The sequence below is a fragment of the Macaca fascicularis genome, chromosome 6, assembly GCF_037993035.2.
Source record: "Macaca fascicularis isolate 582-1 chromosome 6, T2T-MFA8v1.1".
NCBI classification, from domain to species: Eukaryota; Metazoa; Chordata; class Mammalia; order Primates; family Cercopithecidae; genus Macaca; species Macaca fascicularis.
In genome coordinates this window covers 155,394,404-155,413,112 of record NC_088380.1, presented here as the reverse complement: position 1 = coordinate 155,413,112, position 18,709 = coordinate 155,394,404, and the positions used below count along the sequence as shown (strand labels likewise).

Here is an 18,709-nt window from a genome sequence, read left to right as displayed (position 1 = left end):
GGCCATGTCAGAATTATAATGGAGACAATGGTTTTTCTGAGCAAGCCACTCTCCCATTCTTTGATCTGTTGTTTCTTGCACTCTGGCCCACATCTGGACACCCCACCAAGCTTGCCAGCTACAAGGAGCTCTTGGCACAATGCGGTCAGCTGCTCCTCAATGCCTTGTAGGAAAGGGGATATTTCTCCTCTCCCTGCTCCTGAGACACCTGCTCCTCATGCTCCAACACTGGGCTCTCCTCATTCCACCCTCTCTCTCAACCCATCCTACTACCACCTCTTCAAAGAATATAGCCATTGTTATGTTAGTTATGCTTTGAATTAAGAAAAGAAAAGAAGAGGTGGGAAAAATTAACAAAGTGAACTGCATAAAATGAGGGGTGTATGGGGGTGGTTCATCATTAAAAGGTATAAAACCTTAAAGAATAGACTTAGCCTCCAGGCTCTTTTTGCATTTATATTTTGTACTCTCCCAAAGAGAAATAAATGATAGATCTACTGTAGCATTCTGCCTGTTGTGAAATTCCATGTCATGCCTGGTCATGGAAGAGGTGATCTCCAAGGCCAGAATAACATGCAGGAACGGTCTAGAAGTTAGCGGCCAGACTGTTGAATGGGCAGGTTGTACCTCTGTCTGGAGGCAGGAAGAAAGCTAGTATCATAGGCAGAACATGGAATCAAAAGAGAGTGAGCAGTAAGTCCCATGAGAGAAGTCAGACCCTAATAAATGAACGTGGGGTGGTCTCATCCAGTAGATAGGAAATGATGGAGCGGGAAATATTCAAAATTTTACATTCTTAGTATCCCAGAAACAGTTAAATAGTTTATCCCAAACGTGATGCATGTCAATTCTGTTCATGATTCATTGGTCAGGACCAGTCACTTGGTTCTACCCAGCCATAAGGAGGTCAAGAAGTGTACACGTTTGGAAGGGGAAACTTAGTATCCTTAGCAAAGAGCAGTAATAACTCACACTTGTCAACATGCAAGCTCCAGGTTGTTCACCAATAGGCTCTGATTCAGGAGATCCTTGGGATCTGCATTTTAAAAAGACTTCCTCAGGTGAGTTTGATTCAGCGTGGCAGTGATGGGGGGATGGAGGGGAATCCTTGAACCACAATTTAAAAAACAAAAAACACTGACTTAGAGCTCCACTTCTATGTAGGCAGGTGATCAAGGGTAAGGGGACAAATCTGAGAGACAGTGGTTAGAGCCCAGATGTAGAGGATGCCTGGGTCACTTCAAGTTCTAATCAAATAGATTACAGTTGCCTGGACACTGAGGCCCAGAGGGCTGGGCAGAAGCTCCTCAATGCACAGGCATCGGGATAGCGTTGGAACAGTGCCAGAGATAGAAAAGACCTTCTGGTGTGTGTGGAGCTCCTCCAGATATTGGGAGATGGAGAGGACTGTGGGGCCAACTGTAGGCAATGATTCTCAGATGTGATCCAAAGCATATATTGATATTATTATTAACAGAAACTCACAGCTCAGTATATCGTATTGTATCATATAATCAATTTTCCTTTCCTCTGTTCTTTTCTCCCTTCTGTCTTCCTTCTTTGTCCCTTCGTCTGCCACTTGCTCTCCTCTTTTTACCCTTTATTCTTTCTTTTCTTCTTTCCTTATTTTATTCTCTACTTCCCCTTCAACTCTTCTCCTCAATGTTTGCTCTTCTCTATCCCTTTCCCCATCCCCTCTTCCTCCCCTCTTCTCTCTCATATATTCTCCTCTCTCCCTCCCGTTCCTCCTTGCCCATTGCTATGCTCTGCCCTCTATTCTCTCTCCAGGTATTACGCCATCTGCTGCCAGCCTTTGGTCTATAGGAACAAGATGACCCCTCTGCGCATTGCATTAATGCTGGGAGGCTGCTGGGTCATCCCCACGTTTATTTCTTTTCTCCCTATAATGCAAGGCTGGAATAACATTGGCATAATTGATTTGGTGAGTATCCACACAGACCCCACTGGTTTACTGTCTGATCAACTTTGCATGGGATTCCTAAATGAATAAATAATATTAGATTGAGTATTCTAAGAATCTGATAGTGGTCTGGGTGATAATTAAAAAAAACAAAAAAAAAGTTAACACTTTTGAATGTGTACTGACAAAAATCCTCTCCTTAACCCAACTTTAGTCAGACTTTTCTAAATCCTTGTCCCATCTAGGTCTTGACTTTTGGACTTCTATGTGTGTTTTTGCATACCCCAACTTTCGCAAGAATCTTGCTAAGTTGGTTTAGCCAGAATCCCCCACCCTCAATATTTGATTGGGTTCTTCATCCTCCACCAGCTCCCAGGTGATTTATGATCACCTTGGCCTGCCTTCAGCAAGAGCCTTGCTAGGTTTTTTTTAGCCAGAATCCTCTCTTACTCCTGATGTTTCCTATTGATAATTTTCCATCCACTGACCCCCACTCACCATGTTTTCCACTCACCATAAATTTCCACTTTCGCTTGTTCTATTTCAATCTCTCTCTTCTACTGTAAAATCCCATCACAGTAGTCACTATAACCTATGTTGATAGTTCTGAATAAAGTCTACTTTACTGCTTTAACAAATGTCATGAATAATTTTTTCTTTAACATAGCTGTATGCCAGAGTATGCTAAATACTTTATATACAATCTTGAAAACCTCCTTGTGTGGAAAGTATAGTTATTTCTCCCATTTCTCAGATGAGAAAACCCAGGCTCACAAGCTTATGTAGGTTAAGGTTAAGTAACACGCCCAATGTCACACAACTTGTAAATAACTGGACAAGTATTCCAAGCTTAGACTCCAGGGCCTGAGGCATGTCATTTGCCCCAAAAGGTCTTACTCCATTTTATGTGGAGAGTCTATAAGGCTGATGTACTAGTCCATTTTTACACTGCTGATAAAGACAAACCCCAGATTGGGTCATTTATAAAGAAAAAGAGGCTTAATGGACCCACAGTTCCACATGCCTGGGGATGCCTCACAATCACGGTGGAAGGCAAAAGGCACCTCTTACATGGCTGCAGACAACACAGAATGAGAGCCAAGCAAAGGGGGTTTCTTATTATAAAACCATCAGATCTCGTGAGACATATTCACTACCATGAGAAAAGTATGGGAGAAACCACCCCATAATTCAATTATCTCCCACCATGTCTCTCCCACAACACGTAAGAATTATGGGAGCTACAATTCAAGATGAGATTTGGGTGGGGACACAGCCAAACCATATCAGCTGAAATGGACCTGAAGAAAATATATCATGTGGGTAGAGGCTGCTGGGGAATTAAGAGACCTCCAGGCTAGAAGTTGAGAGAACTAAGCCCTGAGCCCAGCTCTGAACTGTCTCACTTGGTGAAGCACTGTGATGAGAAGATCCATTCATTCTCAATGGAGAAGAAGGTCTACCAGGGATCTAGGAGGCCATGCAACATATGCCAGGCATTATTCCAATCCTTGTGTATTGGTTCTCCAGATAAACATAACTAATGGGTGTGTGTGTGTGTCTGTGTGTGTGTGTGTGTGTAGAGAGATGGAGAGAGAAAGAGAGAGATACTGTAAGGGATTGGCTCATGTGATTATGGAGGTTTACCAGTACCAAGATCTGCAGTCAGCAAGCTAGAGTCCCAGGACAGCCAATAGTGTAGTTCCTGTCCAAATGCAGGGACACTGGAGCCCCAGCAGAGCCAATGTTTTAGTTTAAGTCCAAAGGCAGGAAAAAACTGATATCACAGCTTGAAGGCAGTAAGGCAGCATGAGTTCCCTGCTATTCAAGCCTTCAATGGATTGCATGAGGTTCACCTGCACTGGTGGCAGGTTACTGGTGATTGGCAGTCTACTGATTCAAATGTTAATCTCATCCAAAAATTTCCTCATAGACACACCCAGAATAATGCTTGACTAAATGTGTAGGTACCCCATGCCTGGTCAAGTTAACACATAAAATTAACCATCTCTCTGTCTAGATACTAATCTTTAAGAGTCCTCCAGCTTTGACATACTAAACTTATAATGAAGATCAAAATCTATGGTCTGGATTCATTAGCAGGGATATGTATTCCATAAGGAAGTTGTAAGGCACTTGTTTAAAATTGGTCCCAGGATACATCGAGTTGTGGGAAGGCTACTACCATCCAGAGTACCTGTACTTTTTTTATACATAATGTCTGTCCTTTAATTAAGTCACCAGACCTTGTAGGAGGCAAGACTAAATGGCCAAAACCCACAAACATAGAAAGACAACGGAAACAGTCTCATAGGCAATCTAGATAATGGAATAATTAGACAAGGAGCATCTACCAAAAAAAAAAAAAAAGGAATTTTTGGCCTGGTATGGTGGCTCACACCTGTAATCCCAGCACTTTGGGAGGCTGAGGCGGGCAGATCTCAAGGTCAGGAGTTCAAGACCAGCCTGGCCAATATGATGAAACCCCATCTCTACTAATAATACAAAAATTAACTGGGCATGATGGAATGCACCTTTAGTCCCAGCTACTCAGGAGACTGAGGCAGAAGAATTGCTTGAGCCCATGAGGCAGAGGTTGCAGTGAGCCAAGATTGTGCCATTGCACTCCAGCCTGGGTGACAGAGCAAGATGCAGTCTCAAAAAAAAAAAAAAAAAAAAAAAAAAAGGGATGAGGGAATTGAATGGAAATACTGCAACTAATAAATACACTGAAATAAATAAGTATAATGATAAATTTAATAGTAGATTTGACATATCCGAGAACACCTGTAGTAAACTGGAATTTAGATGATATCATTTTTCGTAATGATAAAAATATCAATTCAAGAGGATGTTACACCATAACCTTGTAATAAAATATTGATTGAAGCACATAGAGATAAATGGATAAAATTTTATTACAGATCATTCTGATATATATGTGTATATGTAGCATATCAGAATATATGTGTGTGTCCATATATATACTTTTATGTATATGTATATATATGTTACATATATATATATATAAAAAAAATACAGAAAAGTTCTAACATCCATATAATTAGTATTCTATTTGAAGAGAGAGAGAATGGGTAGATGTGATATTAGTAGAAATAGTGCCTAAGAATTTTCCAAAAAGATAAAGCCATCAGTCACAGATTCAAGAAACTCCACAAAGCCCCAGCAGGTTAAATAAAGAAGAAAACTATATCTAGAAAATTCATTTTAAAAATTGCTGAAAATCAAAGACAAGTTGATAAATCTCAAAAGTAATTAGAGAAAAATAATAAATTAAATTTAACAAGGAAAAGAAGACTTACAGCTGACCATGTAATAAAATGAAAGAAGTGAGAAGACAATGGAATGACTTGGTGAAAATCTACAACTTAAAATTCCATACCCAGTGAAAATATGCTTTAAAAATTAAGATGATATTAAGACAAGATGATTTTCAGGCAAACAAAAATGAAGGGAATTTTTCCACACCAGGTTTTGTACTGTGACTAAAATGAGAATTTTTCAGTCAAAAAGAAAATAATCCCAGATAGAAGCACCATAACACAGGACAGAGTGCAGAGCACTGGAAATGATAAATATGTGGATAGTGTAAGAGAACACTGACTATTAAAATAACAATAACATTAATGTCTTGTGGGTTTTCAAATATATGTAGGATTAAAATGCATGAAAACAATAGCATAAAAGGCAGGTGTGGGGCAGGTAAATGGAGACGGACTGTTTGGGATCTTTGCATTGCCAAGGAAATGGCAAATGTATGAAATAGATTGTAATGAGTTGTAGCCACTAAAATAAAGATAATAAAAGAATATATATTCAATAAGTTAATAGAAAGAGAGAGGTAATGTGTTAATATAAACAGGTATTATTCTGAAAATAAGCAATAAATATGGAAACAAGGAAAGAAGAAACAGAAAAGGTTAATAGGTAACAGTAAGATCATAGACAAACCTAAATGAATTTGTAATTGTATTAAATATTAAATTATTTAAAGAATAGATGCTAAAAGACAAAGTTGTCAGACTGCATCAAACAAAATACAAATATATGCTGCTTTTAAGAGAGCACCGTTAAAAATAAAGTGACAGAAAAATTGAAAATAAGATAATAGAAATACATGCACTATGCAAGTGATAATTCAAAGAAAGCTGGTGTTACTCTACTGTTATAAGTGATAGAATAAAATTTAAAGAAAGTAATATTTCTTGAGGTAGAAATATTTTATGATGATAAAAATATGAATTCAAGAGGATGATACATGATAACCTTATAATAGTCTATAAAACAAGATGCTGAATATGTACAGGAATAAAACAGCATGTTTGTGAGTATATCATATAGGTATATATTCTTCATATCTTCATGCATATGTATATTCACACTGGATGCAGATGAATCCCAAGAAGGGTAAGTGACATTGGGTTAAGCAGCTGTCTTCAGTCAAGAGCTATTTCTAGAGGTTGATGACTAAGACCTGTCAGCAGACAGTGTTCACAGTTGGTGGAAAAGTCCTTCAATCCTTAAGAAAAATACTAGTGTGTCACAGGGTCCAGTATAAATATGACGTATTCCAGGAATTGTAATGCAATCAATGTAATCCATTGCATCAGTAAAAGAAAGGGGAGAAAACCCACATGTTCATTTTGTTACTGCCAAAAATGCTTTGATAAAATTCAATACCCATTCGTGATTTTTTTAAAATCTCATCAAACCAAGAATAGAAGGTAATTTCCTTAATCAAGTAGAGACTGTTGACATACAATTTATAGCAAATATAATACTTAGTAAATTATTGAAGGCTCATCTCCTAAAACTAGGAGTGCAATGAGGTGTCAATTATTCTCATTTTTATTCAAAATCAGATGGGAGGTCCTATCAAGCTCAATAAAGCAAGAGAAAGTGATATTAGGATGGGAAAGAGAAAAAATTGTAACTGCCATTATTTGCAGATCATATGAGTATTTCCTGGAGAAAATTCAAAAGGATGTAAAGATGAAATATTAGTTGACATCTAACTTAGCAAAGTTGCTGAATACACAGCCAGCTTACAATGAAAAGCCTCAACAAGTTCTGCCTATTAGCAACGATTAGGAACAAGAATTTTAACGTGGTACCATTTACAATAGAATAAAAATATAAAACACTTAGAAACAAATCTAACAAAAGATGTGTAAGACACAAAGAAAATTATAAAATTAAAAAGTATTATTGAAATATACTTAAAAAGACAAAGGGAAGGAATTACCATGTTAGTTAATTCGAAGACTTAACATTGTAAAGATGTCAGTTTCCCTTGATCATTTTACTCTCACTCCAATCAAAATTCTAGAAGATTTTTACAGAAACTGAGACATTAGTTTAATTTTTTTATGGAAATACTGAGATAAAAGATTATCCAAGAGTCTTCAAGAAAAGAAACCACAGTTCAAAGACTTTTATAACCAGATGTCTAAGAAGTTATAGAAGTATGTGCAGAGAGAGACAACTCAGAGAACAAATAGGAAATCCAAACGTGGAGCCATATGCATATACAGTCCCCTGATTTGTGACCAAGGTTACACCGCAGTGCAACTAGGAAAAGATAATCCATTCAATACATGCTGCAGGGGTCAATTGAATATCCATATCTTGTATATCATACCATACAGAAAAAAAAATTTCAGGTGGGTAGAAGAATTAACTGTAAAAACTGGTCAGGCACAGTGGCTCATGCCTGTAATCCCAGCACTTTGGGTGGCTGAGACTGGCTGATAGCTTGAGCCTAGAGTTTGAGACCAGTCTGAGCAATACAATGAAAACCTGTCTTTACAAAAAATATTTTAAAATTAACTGGGCGTGGTGGCCCACACCTGTAGTCCCAGCTACTAGGGAAGCTGAGGGGGGAGAACTGCTAGAGCCTGAGAGTCAGAGGTTGTAGTGAGCACAACTGCACTCCAGCCTGGGCAACAGAGCAACACCCTGTAAAAAAAAAAAAAAAAAAGACATAAAAATTAACACAATAATGATATGCTAAGTGATCATGTAAAAGAATGTCTTTACATCTCTTGACAATATCTTTGAGACCGAGTCTTACTCTGTCACCCAGGCTGGAGTGCAGTGGTGTGATCTCAGCTCACTGCAACCTCTGCCTCCTGGGTTCAAGCGATTCTAGGGCCTCAGCCACCCCAGTAGCTTGAATTACAGGTGCCTGCCACCACGCCTGGCTAATTTTTGTATTTTTAATAGAAACAGTGTTTTGCCTTGTTGGCCAGGCTGGTCTTAAACTCCTGGCCTCAAGTGATTTGCCTACCTCAGCCTCGCAAGGTGCTGGGATTACAGGTGTAAGCCACCACGCCAGGCCAGTATCTTTATACTTAGGAGTAAACGAAGATTTCAGAAACAAGATACAGAAAGCACTAACCAAAAGTATAGGTTCTTTCAGAACTTCTTTCTATCACAAGATACTAGAGTGAAAAGCCATGCCACAGAGTGATATATTTGCAACACATAAATCTGACAAAGGACATCAAGAATATAAAAGAACTATTATATTAAAAATCAATAAGAAAGAGAGTCACAAGTTAATTTTTAAAATGGGAAAATACCTGAAAAATCAATTCAAAAGAGAGGATATCGAAAGGGCAAAACAGTGATTAACATTATTAGTTTTCAGGAAATGCACAGTAAAACTGCAATAAGAAACTGAAGGGTTGTGATGAACTTAAATTTGATTCAAGTTTATTGGATTTAATTTAAAATTACAAAGAAATAGCCAGGACATAGTAAACAGGGAACAAAGATGCAGAGAACAGGGCACACTGAGAATCTGAGGCAACTTACTTGGATTGAAACTGAAGATAGAGCTGCAAGAATTGGGACTGACAAGATGTAGGCAATATTTTAACATTATGAAGGCAGTGCTCTCGTCCCATTGAAGGAACCAGAGTGCTAATCAAGAAACAGATGCAGAAACTCAGTCTCACATGCTTTCCAAAAGGAGTGATGTCAGTGCACTATAATTATGTGGATATGGATGCCCAGGACACTTTTCAGTAACAAAACATAAGACAAATCCTAATCTAAACCAATGGAAAGAGTCAAAAACACATGGAGTATTTTACTTATGTAATCAAATAAACTTTACCAACATCACCAACAAATCCACAATGAGATACCACTACATACTGACAATAAATTCCAAATGTTGGTGAGCATGTGGAGTAACTGGAACTCTTCGGCTCTCATGGTGGGAATATAAATTGATACAGTCCCTCTGGGAACCATTTGGCTGTATATACCCAAGCTATGATACAGCAATTTCAGTCCTGGGTATATACCTAAGAGAGATGAAAGTACACACACACACACACAAGCTTGTACAAGAATATTCCTAACAGTTTTATGCAAAATAGCACAAACCCAAAAATGGCTCAAATGTCTGTCAATATTGGAATATGTAATATTGTAGTTTATTCCTATAATGCAATAATATACAACAATGAAAAAGAATAAATTACTTGTACATACAATAATGTGAGTGATACAATATTAAGTTAAAGAAGATACAGATTGTGTGTTTTATTATCTTAATACTTAGTTGGAAAACAAATAAAATTACATTATGATGATAAAGATTAGTGGCTATGTTTGGGCATATTAATGACAAGGAGAAGGCATTTGGGAGGCTGCTGGGTTGTCGATAATATTCTATAGTTTGATTTGAACAAGAATTACACAGGCATATTTACTATGTAATAATTGATTCATCTGTATATACACTTTATGTACTTTATATGTATTTTGGTTCAATAAAATATTCAAAAAAAGAAGAAGGATGGAGGATTCAGCTATGTCAAAGGTGTAGATGGCTCATTCAAAAGGAGGAATGACAACATAGAGGTCATTGATAACCTTGACCAGAGCATTTTCAGTGGAGTGATTAGGGTGAACACCTAAATGAAGTGGGTTCAGGAGAGACTGGGAGGAGAGTAAGTTGAAGCATTGAGTGTTGTCTAGGTTCTCACTCTGGTTGGGTTCCAAAGTCCCTCATGACCTTGCCCTATCCAATCTTTATATTCTTTTCTCCCATTAAAATATCTACCCTTCCTTTCCCCCAAACCCTAAGGCCCCTCTTGGCTGTTACACTAAAACACAGGATGTTACACTATAACACAGGCTGTTACTCTGTGTTATCTAAATGAGACAAACCTTCATCAGGGAATTCAATAAGTAGAAAAATGACTCTAGAAAAGTGCCCCATGGCATTCCCCAAAAGAGCTAAGTTTAGGATGATATAGAGCAATGGTTCTCAAATATTAATGAGCTTTAGAATTATTGGAAAAAACTTGCTTAAAATGCATATATCTGAGCTTCATTGCCCAAAGATTTAGAATCAGTAGATCTTCCAGGGATGAGAGTGGAGGGGTGGCAGTAGGGAATGGACAGGAATCTGCACTTATAATATGTACTGTGGGTGACTCTAATGTTACTGATCTACAGGCATCCTGTTAAGAGACACTGGTCTGTTATGTGCAAGAAGACAGGGAAGGGAGAATAGAGGCAGAATTTCACTACTGGTTGGGTAAATGTAATAAATGATTCTGTCTCTATTTTATTTCTCTTCTGTCCTGGAGCCTTCAGCTCCTCTTGTACAGGTAAGTTCTCTGAGCCCTGGGATATGATCATGTTCCTTTTCTGTCATCAAGGTTCTTTGAGTTGTAGGCGTATAAGAAAACCAAAGCTTTGCTGATAAATTTTCTTCTTCCTTTCCTTTCCCCTTTACTCCTTCATTCTCCCATTTTCTTTCCCTGTTCTCTTCCTCTTCTTTATATCTTCCAATCCTCCATTTTCTTATGTTTCCTTTTTCTTTTCTTACACCCTTCCCCATTTTTCCCACTTTTTTTTCACTTTTTCTTTCCTTTTTACCTCCTTTCCTCATTTCCTCTCTCCCTCCAACTCTCAGATAGAAAAGAGGAAGTTCAACCAGAACTCTAACTCTACGTACTGTGTCTTCATGGTCAACAAGCCCTATGCCATCACCTGCTCTGTGGTGGCCTTCTACATCCCATTTCTCCTCATGGTGCTGGCCTATTACCGCATCTATGTCACAGCTAAGGAGCATGCCCACCAGATCCAGATGTTACAACGGGCAGGAGCCTCCTCTGAGAGCAGGCCTCAGTCGGCAGACCAGCATAGCACTCACCGCATGAGGACAGAGACCAAAGCAGCCAAGACCCTGTGCATCATCATGGGCTGCTTCTGCCTCTGCTGGGCACCATTCTTTGTCACCAATATCGTGGATCCTTTCATAGACTACAGTGTCCCTGGGCAGGTGTGGACCGCTTTCCTCTGGCTCGGCTATATCAATTCCGGGTTGAACCCTTTTCTCTATGCCTTCTTGAATAAGTCTTTTAGACGTGCCTTCCTCATCATCCTCTGCTGTGATGATGAGCGCTATCGAAGACCTTCCATTCTGGGCCAGACTGTCCCTTGTTCAACCACAACCATTAACGGATCCACACATGTACTAAGGTGAGTATACTACGGGAGTTCATCAATTTGGTTGATTTATATTACTCAGAAGGGGTAATGCTCCAGTTTTCTGTTTCCAGAGGGGTTATCCCTGAAAACTGCATAGAGTTTGCCAAGATTATAAAAGCTTCTACTCTCTGGTCATGGAATACAGTAGTGGTTAAGACCTCAGGCTCTGGAGGGAGACTGACTTGAATTCGAATCAAGTTCCCAGAGTTCTGTGACCTTGGGCAGGTCGTTTAAACATTATTAACCTCAATTTCATTTTTAAAAACTTAGGATAATAATCACTATATCTACATCCCAGAGTTTTTATGAAAATCAAATTAGCTAGTGTATGTGGAGTGCACGGTACAGAGCCTGACACTTAACAAGTCTTTAGTAAATGTTATCTATTATTATTTAAAGGTAGTACTTTAGAGTAGTGGTTAAAAGCATGGATTTTAAAGTAAAATAGGTTTTGTCTTGACGCTCAGTGCTCCTACTAGCCATCTGCATAGTCTCTCGTGGTTTTACTTTCCTCACCTTTAAAAAATTGTAATAATGTTAATTCTCATCTCGTGGGTTTTGTGATGAGTAGAGATAATATATTCATATAGGGCATGACATACAGTAAGCACTCACAATGGTATTAAAAATTTTATTAATATTAGGACGAACAGTAATAACGTAGTGCCTGAAAACCTAAGATGGCCATAAATAACATGATAAAGTAAAATACATACCATCATAAATATACAACAGTAATACCATGAGAAATGACGGACGTATGGGCGATCTAGAATTGGGGTAGAAAGGAAAGGAAGCTGATTTGGCTTAAGAAGCTCAGGGAAGTCTTCACAGAACACAGAACAGTATTTACTAAAAATGTGAGACATGGAGGAAAAGGCAGGGAAGCCGATTCAGGCAGATAGAACAGTGCAAGGAAGGAAATGAAATATAAGAGAATACAGACAGGTCCAGTGATTTTTTTCCCCAAGGTCACATAGGTGGATGGAGGGACTTTGGAGGTGAATGTTCAGTGTCTAGTTATGGTACCTCTTTCTAAACTCTGAGACTTTTCTGGTCACCCTGGGCTAGAATTGTTCTCAGCTATGCAAAGCTATGTGTGATAAGTACATTCATCCTGTAGCAAAACTGGATTGCCAATGACATTTTTAAATTTGCCCTGAGATATACAGGAATTTCTAAGGAGTAGTTCCTTCTTTGAGACAAGCATTTAATTTTTCTGATGATGATTAGTATTCAGCTGTTCTGGCAGCTGAAAATTGGGGGATATTTTCATTTGCCTGCGTAAGAAAAGAAGAAAAGAAAAATAAGAATTGCTATAAAATATAAACGCTGTGCCTCAGAGGCTGCTCAGAGCAAGAATTCCAATTTTTGCTACAAGTGTAGACAGATTTGTAGCTAAAGCCTAGCATGGTGGTGTGGTTTCAGCTGGTGGAAAGGCCCCAAAGGATACACATAGAAACTGACATTCTCTCTTAATTATTATGCCTTCATGAGTGTCATAGAAAGAATTCAACCGTAAAGTGTGTGTACAAGAACTTCTGTGTGGGTGCCAAATAGTTTTAGCTATTTAAGCTAGCAGTTGCCTAAGTACAGGCTGTTGACAACTTACAAACAGCGTATGCTCTGGTAATACATTTGCTAAGTCAGTTGTTTAGCAGTTGATGGTTTTTTTCATAGAGAGTTTGGGAGTTTCTAGGGCAGCCCAAGAAAGCCTATTTTACTAAATAAGATGTATTGTTAAAATCCTGCTGTGTCTGGTAATCTGCAGGATGACTGTAAAGCAAAGAGAGAATTTAAAGATGGCATATGGATGTACACTCCATATTTTCTTCCACAAATTTCTTTTTCTTTTTGAGACGGAGTCTCGCTCTGTCGCTCAGGCTGGAGTGCAGTGGAGCGATCTCAGATCACTCCATGCTCCACCTCTCCAGTTCACGCCATCCTCCTGCCTCAGCCTCCCAAGTAGCTGGGACTACAGGTGCCCATCACCACACCTGGCTAATTTTTTTGTATTTCTAGTAGAGACGGGGTTTCACCATGTTAGCCAGGATGGTCTCGATCTCCTGACCTCGTGATCCGCCTGCCTCAGCCTCCCAAAGTGCTGGGATTACAGTCTTCCATAAATTTCTTCATGAGGTCATGAAAAGTGCAGGAAGTTGGTCTGTGATGTCTTACTGCGGGAGTGGAGACTCTTAAAAGAGTAAGGGAAGCCTATACAGAATAGTTGAAACCTGCATCCGCTAGAGGGTAAATCTTACAAAGGACAGGAATTCTGCCTATTTTATTCACTGCTATATAGAAAATACTCTTCATATTGTCTGATATGTAATAGGAACTTAAACTCTTGATGAATTAACAGATTATAAAATTAATTCTTCTGATCAATTGCTTTAACTTAACAGAACTAAGACAATTTTTGCATTTTTCTTAAAAATCCCACAAGTAGATCATCAGCAAATTCAGATGAATTCAAGAAATACAAAACCAAAAGAATGAAAATAAGTATCAGCTTTTATCCTGCTAATCCTACCCTTGTTCTCAGAGACAATAGTTGACATTAGTCTGCTGATTGTTTCAATGTATTTACAAACACTCATAAAAACCATAGAAATATCATAACTCTTTCTCACTTTATGTAAATAAGATCATTTTATATGTACTTTTCTACATCTTGTTTTTTATCCTTTAACAACACATTTTGAAGATATTTTCACTGGGGAAAATATAGCTCTAACTGATTTGTTTTAGCTGTTCCATAATCTTCTGTACTAAAAATACATATTAAAATTTATTTAATTATTTGCTATTAGTGGGCATGTAAGTATTTCCAATTATTTGTCATTGCAAGCTGTACTGTTTTTAATGTTCTTGAACACATTTCTTGACGCATGTGCTAGAATTTCTTTCAGATAGCTACCAAAAATGAAATTACTGTATTGACAGGTATGCTCATTTAAAATTTTTACGTTTACAATAATATTGGCATCCTAGCACACTGTAACAATTTGCATTCTCATCTACAAGTGTGAGAGTATCGAGTATCCTCTACTCCTTCTCCTCACCAATGTTGAATATTATCAATCTTTAATATTTTCTTGATTAAAAAATATTAGATTGGTGAAAAAATAATTGCCATATCATTTAATTTGCATTACCCAGTGATTTGTCAGATTGAACCTCTTTTAAATTAGTTATATACCATTTATATTTATTCTTATATAAACTGCATCTTTATGTGTTTGGCCCTTTTTGTGACAACTTTGCTGTATTTTTCTTAGAAATTTCTGGATGTTCTTTGTTATATTCTGTATATTCATCCTGTGTCATAGAATTGGCAAATACACCTCCCCATCTCCTGCTTACTTTTTAACTTTGGTTAACTTTTGACTTACAGAAGTTTCAAATTTTGAAAAGGTATTCTTACTTGACCTCTTAGAGTTGGCCTAACTTCCTTCTTAAAATACTTCCTACATTAATTTTCCTTAATACCATACTTTCCTGGTTTTCCTGCTAACTCACCAGCAACTTTTTCCCAGTCTCTTTTAGAGGCTCTTTCTCTCTCTCTGGCCTCAAACTGTTGGAGTTCTTCAGGACTTGGCTCCTGATACTCTTCTCAGACTATGCTCTTACTTTACACATTCACTATCTATAACTTTAAATACAATCTTCATGCTGTCGGTTCTCTCTTTGATCAATATCTCTAGGACATAACACTCCTCTGAGATCCAGAGAAAAGATCCAATTTGCTTCCTTGACAATCCCATATAGGTATCTTAAAATATGGGATTGTCATAAATCTTAGAAATCTTAATGTAATGCAACCAAAACAGAATTATTAGCTCTATACTCTTACCCCCTGTATTGGCCCATTTTATGTTGCTATAAATGAATACTTGAGGCTGGGTAATTTATAAGGAAAAGAGGTTTATTTTTCTAATGGCTCTACAGGCTGTACAAAATGGCATTAGCATTGGCTCAGCTTCTGGTGAAGCCTCAGGAAGCTTTTACTCATGGCAGAAGATGAAGGGGGTTCATACATGTCTCATGGCAAGATGGGGAGCAAGAGAGAGAAAGAGAGGAGTGAGGTGCTAGACTCTTTTTAACAACCAGATCTCATGAAAACTAATAGAGTGACAATTCACTCATTACTGTGAGGAGGGAACCAAGTCATTCATGTGACCTCCACCCCTATGACCCAGACACCTCCCACTAGGCCCAACCTCCAACTCTGGGGATTACATTTCAACATGAGATTTGAAGGGGATGAACATCCAAACTATCTCACCCTCCAACCACAAGTTTTCTGAGTCATCCCTATCTCCATAAATGGAATAATCTTGTATCATGTTACTAAATCAAGACACTTTTCTGTGGCTCTGAGGGAGAACTAACATATTAGAGGGCAGGCTTAAGGATTTAAAAAGAAACCAATCAGCTGGTATTGAAGAGATGGAGCTAAATAAAAATAACAGTAAAATTCAACCATAGGGGCAAAATATAAATCATAAAAATGTAAGATAAATAAATTTCTAGCTGCATGTATGAAATTTAGAATTTTATAAGCATGCTTTCATTTTCCTCACCCAAGGCAAACATTTAAAAAGTACTGGACAGGTCACTAGAGACCTCCTTCCATTTTATTAATAATAATGATTATGATTATGAAACCTAACATTATTCCAGAAAAGAATGTTTGTTACTATATTTGAGAGCCCTAAATCCATCATTTGCATCTAATTTTTATGACTCAAAGAGGTAAGGTATTAGTATCCTTATCATTTTAAAGATGAGAAAATTTAGTGTTAGGGTAAGTAGCATGCCCAAAGTCACACAAGTAGTAAACAATGAAGCTGGAATTCAGACCTAACTCTTTCTGACTTCAAAACTCAGCCTGGTCCTGCCACTTAGAGTCAGAGTTAAGATTACAACTTTCCATGATAACCTTGACTTTTTGGATAAAGTTGATGAGTCATTTTTTAATCTATCAACTCTACCATTTTGTTGATATTTCTCTAGTTTGCCTACAAACCATGGAAGACTAATAACTTATTCAAATGAAGGCATTTTCATACTCACATTTTTTAAAAGGAATTAAGCTTAGATCAGATGGGCCTATTCTTATTAACCACTTGTTGACTTCTATCTTTGGGTACCCCTTGACTATTCAAATAAAAAATCAATTTAAAAAAAGTTCATCTCAGGATTGGGATCAAACTCTTCTTCCTGTGGTTTTCAGAACATGCCTTTTTCACATTTCTTCAACTTGGGCACTTGTTCTTCTCCACTTCTGCTGGATGGCAGTGGTCTGTTTACAGCACTATTTCTCATGACATTCATACTGCTTTAGAGTATACAATTTAATTTAATTTATTTAATTAAATTGTATACTTATTTAATTCCTGTCACATCAAATATTCCTTGAGGGGAGAAACTATGGCTTCCTCTTCTCTAGGTACCGCATAGTCTTTAACACAGTATCTGTATAACAGTAGATGATCAATTGATTGATACATTTTTTGCTGATGAAATGTCTTCCTGATTCTCTTCAGATTTATGAAGGATTAAAATACTCAAAATCAAAAAATAGGTTTTGTTTGTTAAATCTTCCCTTAGATCCTAAAAGGTGCAGAGAACTTAGTCTACAAGATTCACATTGGGAAGACCCAGTTCATGACAACATTCTGATATTGTAGGGCCTCTTTCCTTTAAAGTCTTTTTGACAGAATGGAATTTTACTTTTCCAAGTTGAATTAGAAACAGCCAAGCCTGACCTGAATGGTTTAGAGTCATAGGTCTCCCAGGGTTGGTCCTATCCTTCTGGCCTTTTGATTTACATGCAATTTTATTATTAAATAAGCAAACGGGTAGCCGATGAAATAAAATATGCTTTTGAAATACATTCTTAGAGGGTTTTGGTTACTAAAATTGTACTAACTAGTGTACACAGTAGCAGAGATGTCTGCAATTGTGTCTGACTATTTTCTGTTGGACAAGTGTCTTTGGAAATATGCAACCCATGATCAAAATAGAAGTGAAGAAAGCATTTGATTGGATGATGACACCATTTGTCTAGACATATACGTTACATAGTCTTCTAAATATAGCTTCTAAACATGAATTATTATCATATAAATATTTTGGGGCAATTTTAATTTGTCTTCATGCATATATTAGAAAGAGGCAAAATGCCAGTGTGTGGAATTCTAAGAGGTTTATCAAGTGCGCAAACTCAGATTCTCAGTGAATTTGGAGCCAGCCTCTTTCTCCTTGTCTCATCCTTAATCTTGTTCTGCAGCTGTGTTTTCCCCACCCATCAATATCTGTCTTAGTCTTATGGAAATCACTTTTCCCACTCTAGGAAACCCATACTGAACATAGTGGCAGAGAAGAAAATAAACAACCTAATGATAAAACATTAGCTGCGTTCCTACTAAAGTCAGGAATAAGACAATGATGTCTTATCATCTCTCGTGGTCAACATTGTACATACAAAATCCAAAGAACGAAAGAAGAAATATTCTACATAAAAATTGGAAAAAGAGAACAAAGCTGCCATTATTTATTAATCATCTGTATGATCTATTATAATCACCTTCCAGGAAAATCCACTATAAACTGTGAAAAGTAATAAGATATTTCATAAGGATGAATGATATGAGATAACACTCAATCCTCTGTGACTTTCCTGCTCATGAGAAAAAAGCAATTAGAATGTGAATTAAGAAAAATACCACTTTGCCACTGCACTCCACTCCAGCTCAGGTGACAGGGTCAGACCCCGTCAAAAAACAAACAAATAAACAGAAGCAATAACTAAAGTTCCTTAAAGAAAATGTTTTTTAAAAGTATAAGACCTTTATTGAAAGAAACTTGAAAACTTTACTGAAGAAGAGCAGATAAATTGCTAAAGGTTCATTCTGGATAGTAGAAGATGTGACTGTAAAACCCATATTTTGCTTTTGAGGTTATAGGAAGCCCATCAGAACCCCAGGTTTGCAGATTCTGGAACTCAATTTATCAGGTTCTGAAGTTTGATTCACAGGAACCATGTACTGAGCACTTAATGCACCAGGCAGCATGCAGCAGATATAAACATGAACCACTGAAGCAAGGGATACACAAGCAAGGTATTACAGGACAGTGGACATCACTGCAGGTGTGCACAAGGTTCATCAGGAGCTGAGGGAATTGCTAACAAATCAACAGTTTCCTTGTCATCATTGGTGATGGGCATCCAGGCCCTGC

At 37.6% G+C, this 18,709-nt stretch overlaps 1 protein-coding gene across 3 annotated transcripts in view; it reads left to right on the top strand.

Moving 5' to 3' along the window:
* The window catches only part of HTR4 (5-hydroxytryptamine receptor 4), a 195,239-nt gene that overhangs the window by 123,414 nt on the left and 53,116 nt on the right, over positions 1-18,709 (top strand). For all 3 annotated transcript variants that reach the window (XM_015452112.4, XM_045394373.3, XM_005558201.5), the window contains exons 5-6: positions 1,789-1,942; positions 10,884-11,452. In XM_015452112.4, the coding sequence (XP_015307598.1) occupies positions 1,789-1,942; positions 10,884-11,452 (723 nt within the window). The remainder of the gene's footprint in view (positions 1-1,788; positions 1,943-10,883; positions 11,453-18,709) is intronic.